This window comes from Barbus barbus (genome assembly GCF_936440315.1).
Source record: "Barbus barbus genome assembly, chromosome: 12".
In the NCBI taxonomy this organism is placed as follows: domain Eukaryota; kingdom Metazoa; phylum Chordata; class Actinopteri; order Cypriniformes; family Cyprinidae; genus Barbus; species Barbus barbus.
In genome coordinates this window covers 19,199,451-19,220,965 of record NC_136740.1, presented here as the reverse complement: position 1 = coordinate 19,220,965, position 21,515 = coordinate 19,199,451, and the positions used below count along the sequence as shown (strand labels likewise).

Here is a 21,515-nt window from a genome sequence, read left to right as displayed (position 1 = left end):
AAGTTTTTCATCCTCATCAAACTGTTCTCAGACAATTAAGCGTTTCAGATCCCAAATCTCACAGAGAAGCAAAAACACTTAATGATCTGAATTTTTCATTAAATAGAAAACACACAAAAAAACAAGACTTGAAAAATGAGTGAAAAATGACATGGAAGTATAATGAAAAAATCAGTTCAGTTTGACTTGTGTGTAATATTTTCAATGTTCTAAAGCCATATGATAGCTTTGCGTGAGAAACAGATGAAACAGAAACTAAATTTAAAGGCTGGAATACAATACACAATATCAAACCTGAACAGATTTGAAAACACTAGCCATCATGCACTTAGTTGCCGAATTTATAATTTGGTCACAGAGGAAAAACTCTTACATTACAACCACTGAGACACACTATCAGACATTCAAGGCATTCTGAACACACAAAAAACTGATGCAGGAACATTCAACTATTCAAGAGTTTTATTCGTCACATACACAATTATACAGAGTATAACCAGCAGTGAAATGTAGGTCAGGTCCGCTCCAAGGACAGTGCAATTATAAAGTATACAAATATTAAGAGAAGAAAAGTAGAAAAAAAAAAAAATAAATAAATAAAATAAAAAGAATAAAATAAAAAGATAGATAAAAAATATAAATATAAATGTGCAGGTCAGTATGTTGTTGACTTAAATAGTACTAAGAGGAATGTGCAAAATAATGTGCAAAAAAGTTGTACAGGGTATATAATAGCAGCAATATGAGGTAGAGAAAAATTATGAATAGCTTATTGATATGGTGATATTTACATGGAGTCAAGTGATGTTATGACACAGAGTTAGAGTTTAGGAGCCTGATGGCCTGGGGGAAGAAGCTCCTCCTAAGTCTCTCAGTTTTTGCCATCAGGCTACGGAAGCGCTTACCAGATGGAAGCAAAGTGAATAGCTGGTTACCAGGGTGATTTGAGTCCTTGATTATTTTGACAGCTCTATTTTTGCAGCGTTTGAGGTAGATGTCCTGCAGAGAGGGGAGAGCAGACCCTGAGATGCGCTCAGCTAAGCGCACAACTCTCTGTAGTGCTTTGCAGTCCTGATTGGAGCTGTTTCCATACCACACTGAGATGCACTGAGTCAATACACTTTCTATGGTCCCTGAATAGAAAGTTTTCAGGATTGCTGGTGAGACCCTGAATTTCCTCAGCTGTCGCAGATGGTACAGTCTTTGCCTGGCTTTCTTTACCTGAGTTTGGATGTGTGTAGTCCAAGTCAGGTTCTCGGAGATGTTTACACCGAGGTACTTGAAGCTACTCACCCTCTCCACAGGGGTCCCACTGATCATAAGAGGTGTGTAGGGCTGCTGCTGTCTCTTCCTGAAGTCCATGATCAGCTCTTTAGTTTTGCTCACATTCAGAGAGAGACAGTTGTCCTGGCACCATGATGTGAGTCTCTCTACCTCGTCCAAGTATGCGGTCTCATCGTTGTTGGAGATGAGGCCCAGAACCACAGTATCATCAGCGAATTTGACAATAGATGTGGAGCTGTGAGAGGACACGCAGTCATGCGTGTAGAGAGAGTAGAGCAGGGGACTCAGGACACAGCCCTGTGGGGCTCCTATGTTCAGAGTGATGGAGTTTGAGGTGAACTGGCCAACTTTCACCACTTGAGGTCTGCCGGTGAGGAAGTCTTGAATCCAGTCACAGAGTGAGGAGTTTAGGCCGAGGTCTGTGAGTTTAGATGCCAGCTTGATGGGGACTATAGTGTTGAAAGCTGAGCTATAGTCAATGAATAGCAGCCTTACATAATTTCCATTGTTGCTATCCAAGTGTGTGAGGGAAGAGTGGAGAACGTGAGAAATGGCATCGTCCGTGGATCTGTTTGGGCGAAGAGGGTCCAGAGTATCAGGGATGGAGGAGCAAATGTGGCTCTTTACAAGTCTCTCAAAAACCTTCATGACTATAGATGTGAGGGCAACTGGGCGATAGTCATTCAGGCAAGAGGGTTTATTGTTCTTTGGCACAGGGATAATGATGGATTTTTTGAATGAGGTGGGAACCACGGCGGTAGCAAGGGACTCATTAAAGATAGAAGTGAACAAACCAGCGAGCTGATCGGCGCAGGACCTCAGAACACGGCCGGTTATCCCATCAGGTCCGGCTGCTTTCCTGACGTTCACTCTCTTTAGCGCCCTCCGAACCTCATCCTCCGACACGGTGATTACAGGATCATCGCTGCTCTGCCTGTTGCTTCCAGACGCGCTGGTCGGCAGAAACGCACCACCGCCGTTGCCATCGAAGCGGCCGTAGAAGATGTTTAACTCGTCGGCCAGCAACGGATCTGCTCTCACCTCCGCGGAGGATTTGTTTCCGAAGTCACAGATGGTCCTCAGTCCCTGCCACATCCGTCGAGAGAAAAAAAAATCCGTCTGTGCCCATCATAAACCATGTGATTTTCGGTGAAATCTGACAAATTTGCCCATTGCCCACTGAAACTGACCCTGTCTTTCAACGACTAGTGTCAACTCCTTTGGACTGATGATCGAAGCAAAAATCTGAGCAAAAGCCAAGTAGTGCATTCCAGTGTAAAGTTGTTATTCACAAAACAATTTCAACATTGGCTTTAGATGCTTATGAGAGAGGTAACATGTCAGACTCCTGAACAAATCAAGTTCTTTTGAGTCAGATCTTTTCAAAGAATCACAAAATTGAATGACATACACCTTGTTATGCATGACAAATATAAACAGTATGTGTTCCAAAATATCTAACATGTTTGATATCCTCTGACTGGATGGAATCACAGCCTAAAGCTGAAAAAAATCCGTCTGTGCCCATCATAAACCATGTGATTTTCGGTGAAATCTGACAAATTTGCCCATTGCCCACTGAAACTGACCCTGTCTTTCAACGACTAGTGTCAACTCCTTTGGACTGATGATCGAAGCAAAAATCTGAGCAAAAGCCAAGTAGTGCATTCCAGTGTAAAGTTGTTATTCACAAAACAATTTCAACATTGGCTTTAGATGCTTATGAGAGAGGTAACATGTCAGACTCCTGAACAAATCAAGTTCTTTTGAGTCAGATCTTTTCAAAGAATCACAAAATTGAATGATTTATTCACAAATCAGACTGATCTTGTTTACTGACTTAAAGGGATAGTTCACCCAAAAATGAAAATTCTGTCATTAATTACTCACCCTCAAGTCGTTCCAAACCCATAAGACCTTCGTTCATCTTTGGAACACAAATTAAGATATTTTTTCATAAAATGTGAGTTGGGAAACATTGCAGTTGTGTTGCTGTTTATGGAGGGTCAGAGAGCTCTCACAATTCATCAAAAAGATCTTAATTTGTGTTCCGAAGATGAACGAAGGTTTGGAATTAATGACAGAAGTTTCATTTTGGGGTGAACTAACCCTTTAATGATCTGGTCAGCAGTTTACAGGAGGAAATAACTATTAGTGAATAGCAACTTAAATTTCAGTCTTTTCTTTACTAAAACTATCACAAGACTTCAGAAGACCTGATGAGTCATATGGATTGCTTTTATGATGCTTTTGCATGTTTATGAAGTTTGAAAGAACTGCATAGTTCCAAACCTGTATGACTTTCTTTCTTTTGTGGAAAAACAAAAGAAGATATTTTGAAGTACAGCAGCTATTTTTCAGCTATATATTTCAACTATTTTTGTCTATACATAAGAATTACTTGGGTCCAAAACAATACTGGAACCCACTGACTTTAATTGTATGGATATTTTGTTTTGGTTTATTGAAAGTCATACAAGTTTTAAATGGGACCTATTATGCAAAAATCACTTTTATAAGGTGTTTGAACGCAGTTGTGTGGCAGTGTGTGAAAACAACCAGCCTATAATGGTAAAAATCCACTCACTCGTTTTTTTTTTTATCTAAAAAAAAAAATCATAAACAGTCTCTCAAAAAGAGCTGTTTCAGATTCTCCCTCTGTTCACGTCACAGAGGGAAAAAGTCCCACCCATTTGTGACGCTGCCCTATAAACATAAACAGCCCTGAGTGAGAAGCTGCGGTCCGACTCCGCCAAAGAGGCATTTCAAGTGTTGAAAGTGTTGGAGTCTCCATAGACTCCCTCCATCTGAGCCGCTGAGGACACTGTGGTAAAGTTTCATTGTCTAAGGAAATGTCCCGGGAAAAAAAATCTGTAAGGCTAATGATGCTAAAGCTACCATTATCTCTGTCTGTTTTCAATGGTGCTGCCTTCATGAATGATTGTGAATAGAAATGTAGTAGTTACAAGTTGCATATGAAAGCAATGTGAGCCGATCGCTTGAGTTTGTTGAGCTCATAATCACGAGTGTTATTTTTATCCTGCCGTGCTCCCCGTCTGTGTAATGCACAAACGCAAATTTATTATGCACAGTACAATCAGATGACTGACTTTGAAACAGAGTACGTTTTCTGTAAAGATGAGGCTTGTACTAATAGGGGAATGTTTATTTGCAAAGGCTAGCACTGCTAATGCGGAGCTTGAGCTCTTGAAGCTCCGCCCTCTTCTCTGGGAGCACCAGCTCTTTGGCATTAAAGCAACATACTCAAATACAGAGCGTTTTGGCTCACACCCTAAAAGTGGCAATTTTAACAAGCTCTAAAAAATTATCTGTGGGGTATTTTGAGCTAAAATTTCCCATACACACTCTGGGGATATCAGAGACTTATTTTACATCTTGTAAAAAAGGAGCATAATAGGTCCCCTTTAAGCAACGTGAGGGTGAGTAAATGTTTAAGGTTTAGGATATAAGGTCAAAACAGGCTGGAGATGGGCAGATTTAGGCTAAACATGTAATTTATGACATGTATTGATAAGATTGGATCTCTGACCTTTGGGGCTAAGCGAGTCTCCCTCCAGGTAAAAGACTCCACTCCGCAGAGCCACCTCTTGAAGGACAATGGCAAAACTGTAGATGTCACCCTTCTGTGTGCCTCCAGGAGGAAAGCACTCCATTCTCAACAGCTCTGGAGCCATCCACAGCTTACCTACACACAGGCGTATGCAGATGCACACAAACACAGACAGGGGACTGACAGTGAACAACATAGTCCGTGACTGAGGTTTGTATGTATGCGTGTTGTGGAAATCGTTGCCACTTCAGTCAAACTGATACAAAATGACAAAGCTGAAAGGTCACATGACTGACGTGCATAATAAGAGTAGGCGTCCTCCGTGTCTGACTCTGTTCTGATGCTGGACAGCCCATAGTCAGTGATCTTTAGCACAAAACGATTGTCAACCACACAGTTGGATGATTTCAGGTTGCCATGGGATACAATCACACTGTTGTGAATGAAAGCCATGCCCTGAGTGAAGAGAAAGATTGGAAAGAATAAAAGAAAGCAAGAGGGCAGAGACAGAGCATAATCAGAAAAATGAATTTAATCACATTTGGAAAGTTATCATAGAAAATAAATTCACATCGAAAGTAGAGAGGGGCCTCTACCTTTACTATGTCACTGACTAGTGAATATTTGAACATCCAGTCTAGTGTGATGCTTTCATTCTCCAAAATGTCCTGTACACAGATGCAGAAAAATCTGATATAAGTGTATATACATACATATACAGCCCAACAAGTATTTAGACTTAATAATATACAGATGCATTGATTAGATAACAAAACATTAAAATAAAGTGCTTGAGAGAAACTGACTTAATAAATCCACCAAAATGGCCAAGAAAAAAGTATTGTTCTAACAGTAGAATATGTGATATTCTACTGTATAAATATGTCATAAATTATTTGGTATGACAGTCAATTCTGTGTGAGCTGTGATTCATACATCACGGCACAACTGATAATGGACCTTTTCTGACTGTGAAATGTCACTAATGTGACCACACTTTTAGACTGGTAATTCTGCATTCAGGACATTTCCACATTGTTTCATCTGTAATTTCGCCAACCTGAGGTCTTCCACATTTTCATATTGATGCATGAGTTTGGCACAGCATGTCATCAAAAGGATAGTTTTAGAGTAACTGATAGGTTTAAGGTTGGAGGAGAGAAAACATCATGGATCACGAGCATCTGTACCTGCAGGCTGCCTCGAGGGCAATATTCTGTGACGATGCAGATGTTGGGTGGATCGATGCAGGCGCCGATAAAACGGGTCAAATGCTCATTCTGCACATCTCTCATCTAGAGAAAAAACACACACTATTATTTTTTAATTCACAGTATATCCTTACAAATATTTTAAAACAAAACACTACAACTATATAGAATATAAACTGGTGTAGAAACAGTTCTTTTCACTCAGAAATTGCTAGTAAATTTCACAATTAATTACAAAGTAATCGTAAGTTACACTGAATTTAACTTGAAATTTTTTTCAATTTTATTTACAACTTCAAAAAAATTTGTTTTACAGTGTAGTCAGTTGTTTGTGAATCTATCGGAATGATTATAATTGGATTTGCAGAATAATTCTTCAGTAGAGCAAAATAACAGTATGACACACTCACATGCTTCAGTTCAAACAACACTTTCCTCGTTAACTCGATGCGCTTTCTGCTGATGTATTTAATGGCCACAAGGTTTCCCTGGCGAAGAAGCAAGCACAAACACATACACATGTTGGGTTTCCATGTTTTATGGGGACATCCCATAGACATAATGGTTTTTATATTGTATAAAATGTATTTTCTATCCACTTACCCTACCCCTATCCCTAAAACTAGCCCTCACACAAAACTTCTCATTGTTTCCTCATGAGAACCAAAAAATGTCCCCACAAGGATTTTGGATATTGCCATCTTTGTGGGACATTTTTTCCCCTAATGTAGAGTATACCTGAATCACACACACACACGCTATGTTTGCGATGAGATTTTTAATTTGAGGTTCTAACATGCATATAAACGGTAACAATTTACAATAAGATTACTTGTTATTGTTAGTTAATGCATCAGGTACCATAAAACTAACAAAGAAAAATTCTGCTAAGGCATTTAATCTATGTTAATTCTAATTACTACTAATACATTTTTAATATTTCAACTTTACTGAATGAATTATTGAATGTATCATGAACAAACATGAACTTGCAGTGAACATTTAAATGATCATAACCTATTAATGAATTAATAAATGCTGTAAATAATGTTGTTCACTGTTACTTCATTATACCAAATATGTTGCCAAATTGAACCTTAAAATAAAATGTTACCATGTGAACATTTAAACCAGAGATTGTCAGAATGATACCTTAAAGTAGCCAGTCTTAGCAAACACCTGGAAATTACCATCAGCTGTCAGCAGTGATCCATAGTTTGAACCTCTCTGTAGAGAATGAGAGAAATCGAATGACTCCGTGATAATAATTAAATAAATAATGAATCAAATTATTATTTAAATGAAAGCTGGAGAAGACATTTAAAAAATATGAGTGTGCACTATGTAGTGTACTGTCTCTGTGTTTACTAGAGAAAGTGTGAGTTTGCTCCCGGTGCTCCTCATGGCCTTTTCCAGATTGCTCATCTGAATGTCCTCCCAAGCAATTCTCCATAACTGAGCGACTAACTCCTTCTCCAGCTTCAGCTTTCTGTGTGTGTACATACAGTATGTGTTTTAAATGCAGCCATATTTACAGAACAAAATCACATTTATAAATAACTGGTCAGGTATCAGAATCATCTAGCTAGCTCTCACCTGTATATAAACACAGTCACAGTGAAGATGATGACGAGGATGAGGAAAAGCACAATGGAAATCATCTGGTGCATTGCAATGGTTCCTAAACATTAAGAGGGAAAGTGAAGGATAGTGAGATGTAGGTAAGCAGTTGGACTGCAGAACTAATGTATGATACCCACGTTCATGACACGCAGGGTTGTCGTTCTTAAAGCCACAGAGGGGCACATCCCAGGGAATGTTGCCACCTGGCCACTGGATAGCCATCCCAGGAAGAATCTTCATCTGCTTCTGTGTGCCATTATACACCGCTACAATCTGCAGCACACATATAAGCAAAAAGAGAACAAACGCAATGGAGAAATATAATTTTATTTATATAATAAATTTAATTCTAATTGTAAATTGAAAGAAACACCAGACATGTTACACAAACATGTTAGACTTGTTGCAATACCTTTAAGACCAAAAATTAAATTAAAATTGTGGCTTTTAGTTCATGTCTATTAGTTTGAAGGATATTTATAGTTCCGTTCAAAAGATTAGGGTCTGTAACGATCTTTTCCTTTTTTGAAAGAAATTAATTTTATTCAGTAAGGATGCATTAAATTGATCAAATATGACAATAAAAACATGTATAACGTTGCAAAAAAGAAGAAATGTTTCTTGTGACACTGAAGACTGAAGCAATGGTTGCTGAAAAATCACCTTTGCCATCACAAGAATAAATTACATTTTAAGATACAATAAAATAGGCGCCCCTGAGACTTGTAAAAATACAGCTAAATGCTGAAGTAATAAATTTTTAGCAAATATATGCATCGAAAATACATACATACATACATACATACACACATTTTTGTAAATATTTTATTTTGTAAATATTTTATTATATCTTTTCATGTGACAACACTGAAGAAATGACACTACAATGTAAAGTAGTGAGTGTACAGCTTGTATAACAGTGTAAATTTGCTGTCCCCTCAAAATAATTCAACACATAGCCATTAATGTCTAAACCGCTGGCCACAAAATTGAGTACACCCCTAAGTGAAAATGTCCAAATTGGGCGCAAATGGCCATTTTCTTTACCCGGTGTCATGTGACTCATTAGTGTTACAAGGTCTCAGGTGTGAATGGTGAGCAGGTGTGTTAAATTTGTTTTTATCGCTCTTACTCTCTCATACTGGTCACTGGAAGTTCAAAATAGCACCTCATGGCAAAGAACTCTCTGAGGATCTGAAAAAAAGAATTGTTGCTCTACATAAAGATGGCTATAAGAAGATTGACAAGACCCTGAAACTGAGCTGCAGCACGGTAGCCAAGACCATACAGCGGTTTACAGGACAGATTCCACTCAGAACAGGCCTCGCCATGGTCGACTAAAGAAGTCGCGTGCACATGCTCAGCATCATATCCAGAGGATGTGTTTGGGAAAAAGACGTATGAGTGCTGCCAGCATTGCTGCAGAGGTTGAAGAGGTGGGGGGTCAGCCTGTCAGTGCTCAGACCATACGCCGCACACTGTCGTCCCAGAAGGAAGCCTCTTCTAAAAATGATGCACAAGAAAGCCCGCAAACAGTTTGCTGAAGACAAGCAGACTAAGGACATAGATTACTGGAACCATGTCCTGTGGTCTGATGAGACCAAGATAAACTTATTTGGTTCAGATGATGTCAAGCGTGTGTGGCGGCAGCCAGGTGAGGAGTACAAAGACAAGTGTGTCTTGCCTACAGTCAGGCATGGTGGTGGGAGTGTCATGGTCTGGGGCTGCATGAGTGCTGCCGGCACTGGGGAGCTACAGTTCATTGAGGGAACCATGAATGCCAACATGTACTGTGACATACTGAAACAGAGACTAGGCCACAGGGCAGTATTACAACATGATAACGACCCCAAACACACCTCCAAGACGACCACTGCCTTGCTAAAGAAGCTGAGGGTAAAGGTGATGGACTGGCCAAGCATGTCTCCAGACCTAAACCCTATTGAGCATCTGTGGGGCATCCTCAAACGGAAGGTGGTCTCTAACATCCACGATGTCGTCATGGAGGAGTGGAAGGGGACTCCAGTGGCAACCTGTGAAGCTCTGGTGAGCTCCATGCCCAAGAGGGTTAAGGCAGTGCTGGAAAATAATGGTGGCCACACAAAATATTGACACTTTGGGCCCAATTTGGACATTTTCACTTAGGGGTGTACTTTTGTGGCCAGACATTATTTTATTTTACATTATTTTGTGGCCAGTACTTTTGTGGTTTAGACATTAATGGCTATGTGTTGAGCTATTTTGAGGGGGCAGCAAATTTACACTGTTATACAAGCTGTACACACTACTTTACATTGTAGCAAAGTGTCATTTCTTCAGTGTTGTCACATGAAAAGATATAATAAAATATTTACAAAAATGTGAGGGGTGTACTCACTTCTGTGAGATAATGCACATATACACATATATATATATATATATATATATATATATATATACACACACACACACACACACACACACACACACACATTTTTCAATTTTCAATGTCTGTCAATAGTGAAAGATGTTTGTGTGTGTGTGTACTTGTTTATGCTACATTGTGGACCAAATGTCCCCACAACAAGATAGTAAAACCTGAAATTTTTGATGTTGTGGGGATCAGCCTGCGGCTAACTGAACCTTGACCCCTTGACATCAACACAATAGAAAAAAATCTTCTCATAATGCGATTTCTTTAAACTCACAGAAAGCAAAAGCAAAGTGAACAAATAGCTTGTTAAAGGGTTACTCCACCCCAAAATGAAAATTTTGTCAATCACTTACTCCCATGTCGTTCCAAACCCGTAAAAGATTTGTTCGTCTTCAGAACACAATTTAAGATATTTAGGATGAAAACCGGGAGATTTGTGACTGTCCCATAGACTGCATAGTAAATTGCACTGTCAAGGTCCATAAAAATATGAAAAGCATCATCAGAATAGTCCATCTGCCATCAGTGGTTCAATCTGAATTTAATGAAGCGACGAAAATAAAACAATGACTTTATTCAACAATGACTTTACTCAACATTTTGGAGAGTATCCGCTGGATGCAAGCAGCGTACTCTCTTCTGTGTCAGCCGCGCCACAAGGATACGTCATGGGGGTAAGTAATTAATGACAAAATTTTCATTTTTGGTATCCCCAAAATTAATGGCAGTAACATCAATCAAAAATGTTAAACTGAAAAAGGACAGTATTTAAGAAAAAATGACAAGGACAAGCTTCATTCAGAGAGCAGCTGAGATCTTTGATATCTATTCATCATCTATCTTGTACTCACTCACACACACAAACAAAACATTCCCATGACTGAATATGTATCCTCTAATTAACCTTCCTACAGCCTGGCCTCCCAATTACCAATCAAATGCCTTTCAGAAAGGAGGGTTTGTGTGGGGGGGCTTTGGTTTTAAATTTATGCCTCCAATCTGCCACTTGGTTTTGAAATTCAGCTGTTAAATTTTAATTCATTAGCCTGTAACAAAGGCAAAACTGTTTGGATGATACACACACACACATAACTGCTGCAACAAGAATGAGATTGCATTTAATCTGTCTATTACTAACAACAGAAGCATAATTGCTATTCAAAGTAAGGTGGCACGAATCGTTTGTATAAAATACATAAAAATAAATTAAGAAGATGAAGAAGGAGAAGAAAAAATGAATTAATAATACACACATATTTTAAAATAAAAACATGGAGCCCCAGTGGTTAATAAAAAAATAAATGCAAATTACCCCTACTAAAATACCTAATTTGAGAATATCAGTAACAAAATGACAAAACTGTGAGACAACGCAAGTACGTGATTACCACTGACCTGAAAGTTGCTACTGTTCGTGTCAGTCATGTCCCACAGGGCAAAATCAGTCTCTCTGTCTCCATTCTCATCAATCTGCACCAGACCAGTGACACCTGGGAAAACCAAGTGACAAAGAGTGTGTTATAGAGCTCATTGCAATAAATTCACATCAGGACCACCAAAATTCACCAAAAAAAAAAAAACATTAGCTTTGTAAAAGTGAGGTGTAAACTTTGACATACTCCAACATTTAAATCTGAATATAAAGTTCAACCACATTAAGCAGGAGACCCATACCTAAAATGATCATTTAAACAAACGATCAAATCCTTGAAGGGATAGTTCACCCCAAAAATTTCAATTCTGTCATCATTTACACAGGTTCATGTCGTTTTAAAGCAGTATGACTTGCTTTCTTCTGTGGAACAAAAAAAAATGTTTTGAAGAATGTTGGTAATCAAACATTTTTAGTTTCCATTGTTTTTTGTCCATATAATGGAAGTCTACCGGAACCAAAACTGTTTGGTTACCAACATTCTTCAAAATATCTTTTTTATATTCAAAAAAAGAAAGATATACAAATTTCAGAATGACATAAGGGTGAGCATATTGACACAATTTTCATTTTTGGTTGGACTATCTCAGAAGTGAGCTATAATTCTACGAAGACATTAACATCACATACCAACTACTTTGTCACATTATGAGTAATCAAAGTGATTATAATCACACATAGTAAATCAATCCACACACAGTGAATGTGTATACAACAAGTGTTCAATCAAATCTGATTGAGTCTCTTGAAAAGCTTCTGGCTGTGCCCATCTGCCAATGAGGGTCATTGGGCTGTAATTTCCTGTGGAGGCCACTCACCTCTTTAAATGGGCTACAGATAGAGGCCGAGTCCAGCTCTGAGGAAACACACAGTGACATTTAGACTGATATGAAAAGCTTAAGCTTTATCAGACTGGAAATGTCAAAGCCATTGGAGAGAGAGGGAGAAAGGAAGAGAGAGATGTCCTCACATTGGCTGATGATAAGGATAGCTTTAATAAGCCTGCATGAGTTATAAAAGGAATGGACACATACATAGACAGTTAGTGGACCATAACTGCCCATCTTGTGCAAATTGTATTCAGATTGTGAAAAATGTTTTGGCACATATTTCCCTTTGAAGGATAAAGGGAAATATCTCTGAACATTGACACTTAACATCTCCAGCCAACATTCTCTCAGAGGACATACAGACTATTTTAGATGATATTAAATTCAGCTCAGAAATTACATTACACACAGACACGTATATGGATAGACAGAGAGAGTATGTGTTTGCACCATGTAATCAAAATAAAGTAATGAGTGTACGTGTAATGTTAGTTTGAGTCATTTGAATTGAAGACAGGTCATTTATTGTAGTGTTATGACTACCTCAGCAGGAAGTACAGGAAACTGCCTGAGTACAGCATACAGGAATGAAAATGTAAATACAGATTAATGCTGAAAGCAGGAAAAACAGGACTCATTTGAATAAAGTAAGCAAAAACATATGTCCCATCTCCTATGATGTTGACGTCTGTATTTATGCCTTGTAAACTTTGTTATTTACCTAAATAATATAGATGAGGTTGTGTCTAAATTCTGAGAATGACCTTTGCTGGAAGCATCAATAAAAAAAACAGTCCGCAAATTACGTTTTGCGTCTGATACCATAATTTTCAAGCAAAAGTGTATTTATTAATGCACTTAACTTGGAGTTATTTTATAGCTGTATTAAAACTTAACATTTAATGAAACAAATATTTTTTTATATCAAAATTAACATTTTAGGTTAAACCTCAAATGAATATATATGGAAAACAGTATATTCTATGTGTATAAAATTACTTTTTGGAATTATTTTATATATATATATACCATTTATATATACCTTGATAAAGATGAATATATATAGAAAACAGCATAATTTCCGTTTTAACTTTTTGCTTTTATTAGTTCATTTTTAACAGTCCTGTGGTAATAAATTATATTTTTTAAATAAATTAATATGAGCCCGTAAAAGCAAGAGTTGTATGCAAGAATTATAATTGGAAAACAATTAGCAAAATGTTTTTGAAAATTTGTAGAAAGTATTAGACGTAATGTAAATATAGCCTATGCTACAGTGAAGTATTTTACATCAACTACTGATTTATCTAATTTATCTCAATTAATTTTTCTATTATTATCTTTAACCTGATACATTACCATCACAGGTGAGCAAAAAACAATAGTCATAAAAATGAGCAAAACAAGAAAAGATACTAAGTTCTAAGAAATTGTTAAAGGTGCATGAAATAATGGGCAGTTGGAAGAGATTACTAATTTGATCCATTGAGTCAGTCCTTTTCTGAGTCAGCTGTGCAAACTTGCACAATGTAACTGAATATGCACTCAATCAATAGATCTGAAAAGGATTTCATTATCTTTACAATAAAGAGAATGAATGATTTTAGAAGCAAACTAAAGAAAGTCTACTTCCCCTTTCAAATGTCATATAAAAGGCAGAACAAGTATGTAGAACATTCTTGTGCTTCCGTGGCTTTCAGTGGCTTCATATTGCTGTAAAACCCTTGTGTGCCCAAGTTTGTAAGTGCAGTCTTTAGGAGATAGGATTACAGGATATAACTGTACTAGCTGGATCAAGAGCAAGCCCTAATTGCAGTTAGCAGCCAAATAAAGTCTATTGAATGTCACACATTCTGCATCGCCTGAGCAGATCTTCTGCGAGTGATGTTTTGCTATTACAGCATGAATAAGAATGTTATCACTGTCTAGTATGCCAGGTTTGCCAAAAGTGTACACACTGAGCACCCCCAAATGTTAAAAGAAAATCAGATTTGGTTACAGAAGTTCAAGCCAAAATTCAAAGAACTTCCAAAATATTCTGAGATTAAAACAAAAGTAAATACAGTACTAGCGGTGCTTTTACAAGATGTTTGGGTTTCAGCTGAGATGTCAAACTTGGAGTTTCTTATTGACATGCAAGCTAAACTCAAGTTGCTTACTGTCAAGTCCTACATAAAATAGTAAGATATTGTAAGGATAAGAATAATCGTAAGTGTCACAAATGTAAGGGGATGTCAATTTATTTACATCATTATTATGGACAAATTGCCTATAATGCTCTGCAAATTCCCTCAGATGTCTAAACTTCTCTCTTCCATATTTTAGAAAGTTCACACACAATGGCTTTAAAGTTCCCCAAATTATGGTGATATCTAAACTTAACTAAATCTGTTCTCCTCCTATAGCTTTAAGATAACATACATGTAAAATTACAAAATAATTTCAACCCAAATTTCAATTAAAAATATTGAATGTTGACGTATTTATTTCTTTTGTGACTAGCCGATGCAGCCAGTTGGCCATTATCACAAATCACATAAAGTATTTGATAAAAAATTATTTTTAAATTTCCTTTGTGAAAGTTTCACATTTTTACTTCATTGACAACTATTCTGTTGTGAGTTTTATTGTCCAGTTTATTCCAAATCAAATGTAACAGAAGGACATCAGCAGGAAAAGCTGCTGTGCATGCATGAATGAGTCTGAGTCTGGCTCTTGGGGTGGTCTATCCCTTTCAGACCACTAGCTTTGGTCAAACGTCTCCAGAAACATGGCTCTGTGCGTGGGTGGGCAAGCCAACCATGTAACCTCTTTTTATTTGAAGCAGATCCATGGCAACAGGACACCTGCTGATTTTAGAATAATTTAAGGGAAGTCAAATACTGTAGATTGGGATCAGATATAAAGTGACGGGAGGATGCATGAGTGTATGGTTGGATGATAATAGAAGAAATCTTATAAATGCTTCTAAAATGGCATTTTATGTGTAATTGGTTTTATCTTGTAAAAATAAAAAATAAAAAACATGACATTTCAGTTAGAGTTCTCTCAAGAATTGTCGTTTGAATTGCCAACTTGTTTGTTGCACTGAATGCCAAATGCATCCTTTAGCCAACAGATCTTTTGTTTATACAAATTTTAAATTAACATAAAACAGAACTTTGACTTGTAATTATTTATCTTTATCATGCACAGTTTGCTTCTAAAAGAGAGGACAACTTCCAAGGCTCTTTGTCTCTAAAAGACAGGACATTATTTAAGATTTTCAACCAAGACATAGACAAACTCTTAACTAAACTTTACTCTAGTTCACAAATGTGTTTTTAATTAGTAATCAAGAAATAGCGTAGAATTCCTGTTCAACATTCTAGATTTAAACAAAAAGATATAATAATTTCAATATTGTGTCAGAGTTTTAGTCCCCACTGTGCAAATGTTTAATGGACAATGTTTGTTAGTCTAAATAAGTTGGTTGATCTGGAAGCAAATAATATATTTGCGCAATATTTCATGGAACTGGCTGTAATTGAGCAGAATCATGCATTGAATTCTGTGAAATGCTAAAAAAAAGCACTGTGTGTTGACAATATGTTGACAGGCAAGGTGCTATTTGAAGGATGTGATATGACAAGGAACAATGAACACTACATGACTAATGAAAACTTAAACAATTGTGAAAAAGGAACCATGTCCTTTAGACCAGTGGTTTTCAAACTTTTTTTTAAGAGCGACCCTATTTTTTTCTTTTTAAATTGACGCAACCCATATATACATATATATAAGAAAGAAAAAGAAAGAAAGAGGGAAGGAAAGACAACTGCGCTACAGACCGGTCTCGAGTCCCACCGTAGAGCTCCGGAAGGATGCTCTGTTCCAAAATCAAATCACTGTCGGTGCTTCTGAAACTAGTGAGGGTGCTTTGCCTTCATGCACATCTATTCTGACATATAATATGTTGTCCAGTCCATGAAAAATTGAACTTTTATTCAAATTCTAAATGGAGAATAGGCAACAGCAAAGAAAGCGCAAAGACTTCTGGGAATCCATACTCTGGTCTCAAGAGACCAAGTCAATCATTTCGGATTCAAAAGCATCCAAAATGTTCTGGTGTTGCTAAAGGAGGAGAACAGCGAGAAGTGCTTGGTTGGTACCCACAGTGACGTTCAGTGGTAGTAAAGATTTTATATAGGGATGAATGAGTGCTGAAGGTGTGAGGGAGTTGTGCTTTATCAACGCTGTCATGAATTCACACACCACTGTGTGATGGAATACAAAAACTTGAAACAGAAGATGCTACCCTCCCCTCATTCCCTGCATTTTTTCAGCATGACAATGAAGATATTCATTCTTCCAAGGTAAAAATCCTTCAGTGGACATGTATTTCACTCAATCTTAACGCTCTTGAGCAGCTGTGGGGGATTCTGTAGAAACGAGCTGAGCAAAACTCCCCATTAAAGACCAGAGCATTTAAGGAGCTTGTCCTCCAAGAGTTTAACAGGACAGATGTGAAAATTTGTCATGAACTTGTACACTCAGTGCCAAGAACGGTCAGAGCAGTACTTAAAGTTCTGGAGAACATACCAAGTACTAGAATATTAGAAATTTGCTGAATTTTGTATTTAATCATTTATAAGTGATATATAATTGTCCATGAAGGCTGAAAGTCAAAAACTCCTTATTTCAGGTGTGCAGAATTATTAGGCAGGTTTTCTTTTACAGATAAAATGAGCCAGAGATTGAACTCAAGAATAAAAGTAAAAAAATTATTAAATGCCCATGAGAAGGATGCAATACTAATGCAATAATAGAATTAGCAAAGTTAAGGCATGACCATTGGGCAGCGAAATGCTCATTGGGTCAGCACGGTCAGAAAAAACAGGCGGAGAAGAAAAGACACGTTAACTGCAAAAGAATTAAGAATTAATGTGAAGAATTAGGTGAGAAACCAGTCTCCAGCGCCATCATTTTCCAGAACTGCAACCTTCCTGGAGTCTCCACAAGTGCAATGTGTCAGGTTCTCAGAGACTTTGCTTAAGCAAACAATTCTTTAAAATGGCCCTCACTTAATAAGAATAACATGCTGAAGTGTTGTGAAATACATGAAGACTGATTTTGTTTTGGCTTTATGGACAGATAAGTTGTGAGTGACTCTTGAAGAACCAGCATCACATCCTCTTGTACCACTGATACGTGAGCTCCTAAATGAGCTCCTAAAACTCACGGCCAGATTCTGGAAGATAAATTCTTCAAACAGTGGCACAAGAGGATGTGATGCTGGTTCTTCAAGAGTCACTCTCAACTTACCAAATTCTTAGCTCATGGTCTGGATTTTGGGTTTCAGTTAGATCATGTGCTCACCATAATAAGTCCGGTTCCACATTCTCTTTGTGACAGACTCTCCTGAAGGTCGACCATGTCCTTCTGCAAGACTCTCATTTAGAGCACTGCAGTACAACATCAGACCATCATAGAAACCACCTGAGATGATGTTCATCTGAAAGAATCAAACACACAAATGAATACAAAGATGAGCAAATTCATAATCATAACTGGGCTGGTCCTGATGGACGTGTTAGATTGATTTTCTCGACACAAATCCTACATAGGATGTTATTATTCTGTTGATTTTTTTAAATATACCTGATCTGATCTGAATCTTTTATCAAATATTTGCCACAAATGAAAAATTAAAGTGAGGCACAGGGTAAAGTGCTTCATCTTTTAATCTTTTCTCCCTATCCATTCTGACCATTTTACCCCCGCAGAGACCCATTTACATGCAAATGAACAGAACTGATGAGGGACTTGCTTTTTCAAAGCACAATCACTGGAAAAGAGTTCTTTTCATCCCCTGTCACTTAAAGACTGATCTGAGACTCAGGCCTCTCAATTAGAATCCACGCTGAGGGGAAAATCCACAAAGCCTCAGACAAATAAACATCCAGAGTTCTTCTCAGAAGTTCATCTTAAACACCCCGTGAAATGGCTCAACAAGCCCTGTTTTCTCTCACGTCTATGTGAATGTGTTTTTATGTATATTGTTTTGAGATGCACAGTGAAATAAAGATGAAGATCCTGAACTGAACTAAATTACTCCTCTACTTGCATATTATTTGTTCCCAACTCTATTAAATTCAATAAGCAGAACACACATTAACAGAAAAAATGCATCATACACATGAGCTCCATAACTACAAACACATTTTCCTACATTAAAACGCATGAACTTTAGTCTCCTGATGGACGCTGTGAATCTTAAATCCGTTTGACCAGAAATTTGCATGTGTACCTCACATTAATTTCATATTCTGGGCCTCAAACATTCATAGAGATATATAATTACATTCAACCTTTACCGATGCAGCATGATTTTTGAAGAAAGAGAGCAAAAGTGCATTGCAGGCTGTTTCTTTGTGCATTATTAAGTGAATAGAGGACTATTACAGAAAAAGCTGTAAACACACATAATGCATTTCGGCTGAAAAAACATTCATTTAATCATTTTGTGTCCCTTTAAGCTCTTTACGAGAGAACCCTGGCTGTAATAGAGGCATAACGAGTTTCTAGCAAGATAGAAATAAATAGAAATTTCAAGGGAAGAGAAAAGATAGAGAGCATAGCAAATTCTTCCTAAGAAAGGCATAATAATACAACAACCAAAAATGAAATGAAAACAATACATCGCTTCACAATGATCTCTCTTACCAAAGAATCCTCCACTGTGAAGTTGAACATCCTTTTGGCATCCGATTTTAGATCACTGACAAACTCCTTGTACTCCTGATTCTGTGGCTCTAGGTAAGTCAGAATCTTCACACTCTGAAAAATATATAAAAAATATACAATTTGTCCTAAGAGGAAACTGTTTTAATATTTTAAAAATGTAATTTTCAACAGTCATTATTCCAGCCTTCAGTATCCCATGATTCTTCAGAAATCAATCTAAGATGTTAATTTGTTGCTCAAGAACCATTTTATTTCAGCTATACTGAACACTGGTGCTTAATAACTTAATATGCTTGTGTAAACCATACTTTTTTCAGCATTATTTCATTACTAAGAAAAAAAAAAAGTAAAAAAAAGAAAAAAAAAAAAGAAAAGCATTTATTTAAAACTGATTTTTTTTTTTGTAACAATTTAAATATCTTACACTGTCTTAAACTTCAACTCCTTTAACTGTCACATTTGATCATTTTAAAGTATCCTTGTGACTCTTACTGGTGCTTGAACTTTTGATGGGTAGTGTATATTGTAAAATACATAAAATATTTTTCACTTACATAAATAAAGTATGCAAATCTACTTTGTAATGCCCATCTTGTTAGTCAGTTCTGAATGTTAAATTGTGGAAAATGCAACAGACTACCATAATCTGTCTTGGACTCTAAAACATTCCATCAAAACTGTGATTCAGGCACCTGAATCTGCTCTTTAAAATACCGAAAGTATGCTTGACTACATGGTGCATTTGGATATATGCCTGGTTATAATGCTCTTCTCCATCATTTGATGAATAACTGCTGACTTACATCACATTCACAGACAAATCGTTATCAGAGACGAACTGCAAATATTCATAAAATCCTAAAAACCTATCAACAAACATTTAACACCTTGTTTTCCTGACAGACTGACGTATTTATCTTATAATTAGCAACATAAATATGAATAGTTTGTTCATTTGGCCAGGTAGTAAAATGAAGAAAAAGGTAAATTATTCAACGTACTGCATGTTGTGTGTAAAGATAATCTACCAAAGCTAAGCTCCAGTGAGCGTCAGCATGTCCTGAATCTAACTGTGCGTGGGTTCATCAGCGGATACTGAGTGTTGGAGTTCAGACTGTTTCTCACGCTCTGCACAGAAACTCTTCCACTCTCAAAACAGATGGCTGTTATCACAGTAGGAGCTGGTGACTGCAGTTCTGTGACAACAACCAAAGCCAGAGTGACCTGCAGAGCATTTGATAAGAATATGGCTCAGATTTTGAGTCCCCTGCAGCATAACAGTGATTGTTTTGTTTTTTAGGGTGTTTAAATGAAACGCGTTGCTATTATGTCACCTCACCATAATTTTCTCATGTTTTATGAAAGGTTTTAATCACCTGGAAGGCCTCCTTTGCAAAGACATCATCTGTGTCTCCTCTGGCCCACGGCTGAGAAGGCCTGGACTCCAAACTGCGTCCAAAGATGTCAATGTAGAAGAAGACATATTCCTCCTTAGGGAGACCTGCCCTGTGGAAGTGCACCATTAACTGCCGGAAAATATCTGGAGAACAACATACAAACACCACTGTAATGAGAAAGAGAGAGAGAAAAAAAGGATATCGACATGAGAAAACTTTAGCCTCTTCATCATTCATATTTGCCTTTACTTTATATGAGATAGAAGCACAAATATAGCATTTTTTGCACTCCCATTAGTACTTTTACCAGAAATGACTTGGTAATCAATACCATAATGCCATTACCTCAGCATAACGTGTCAATTTAACACATCCAGACCGGAATTAGCACGTGTGTGCATTTTTGTTCATGTGTGTAAATGTGTCTGTATGGTGCATTAATGCATTTATGACTCTGAATGTGTCTGGACTGTCTGTTCTATGCTTTTAGATTCATACGTCATACTGTACATGTTTTTCATGATTCATCCAAACTGCATAATATTGTTTTCCTAAACAGTGTTTTTGCCTTGTTTTCCAGTAATATAAATATCCTAAAAACAACATACATTTATTTGCAAGATAAATTCACATTTATGCAAAATTGCATGAAATATTAAGACTTGTTTTCAGATAACATTTATTTAAATTAATATGTATATTTATTTATTTTTATTTTTTTTAAACTAATGGGATTGGTCAATATGTATTTTTCCTGAGAATAAAATACATTCTCTGAAAATATCTTAATATCTTATGCAGTGTTGCTTCTCAAGTAAACTTATTTTGATTAAAAGATGTTTAGATGTTTGTAATGGAAAATGAGAGAGAAATACTGATAAAGAAAATGATTTTAGCAGTGTAAGAAACATTCTCATTGTTATTGAGTTAAACAGGATGATAAGGAATAGGTTTTATATGAAATGGATGTTAAGCTTCTCCACAAAATTTCAGATAATAAGAACCTACAGGCGAGAGAAGGAACCACC

The 21,515-nt window shown here is 37.0% G+C and overlaps 1 protein-coding gene across 2 annotated transcripts in view; it reads right to left on the bottom strand.

Annotated features, from left to right (window-relative positions):
* LOC306877578 (atrial natriuretic peptide receptor 1-like) overlaps nucleotides 1-21,515 on the bottom strand; it is a 48,997-nt gene that overhangs the window by 10,436 nt on the left and 17,046 nt on the right. Inside the window, exons 3-15 of one of the 2 annotated variants that reach the window (XM_079429421.1) lie at nucleotides 20,467-20,654; nucleotides 19,070-19,183; nucleotides 17,723-17,858; nucleotides 11,498-11,592; nucleotides 7,827-7,962; nucleotides 7,663-7,747; nucleotides 7,435-7,555; nucleotides 7,219-7,293; nucleotides 6,477-6,554; nucleotides 6,046-6,150; nucleotides 5,452-5,523; nucleotides 5,152-5,311; nucleotides 4,835-4,990 (exon numbers count right to left, since the gene is read on the bottom strand). In XM_079429421.1, the coding sequence (XP_079285547.1) occupies nucleotides 4,835-4,990; nucleotides 5,152-5,311; nucleotides 5,452-5,523; nucleotides 6,046-6,150; nucleotides 6,477-6,554; nucleotides 7,219-7,293; nucleotides 7,435-7,555; nucleotides 7,663-7,747; nucleotides 7,827-7,962; nucleotides 11,498-11,592; nucleotides 17,723-17,858; nucleotides 19,070-19,183; nucleotides 20,467-20,654 (1,521 nt within the window). The remainder of the gene's footprint in view (nucleotides 1-4,834; nucleotides 4,991-5,151; nucleotides 5,312-5,451; nucleotides 5,524-6,045; nucleotides 6,151-6,476; nucleotides 6,555-7,218; nucleotides 7,294-7,434; nucleotides 7,556-7,662; nucleotides 7,748-7,826; nucleotides 7,963-11,497; nucleotides 11,593-17,722; nucleotides 17,859-19,069; nucleotides 19,184-20,466; nucleotides 20,655-21,515) is intronic. The other variant, XM_079429422.1, reaches the window with a different exon arrangement.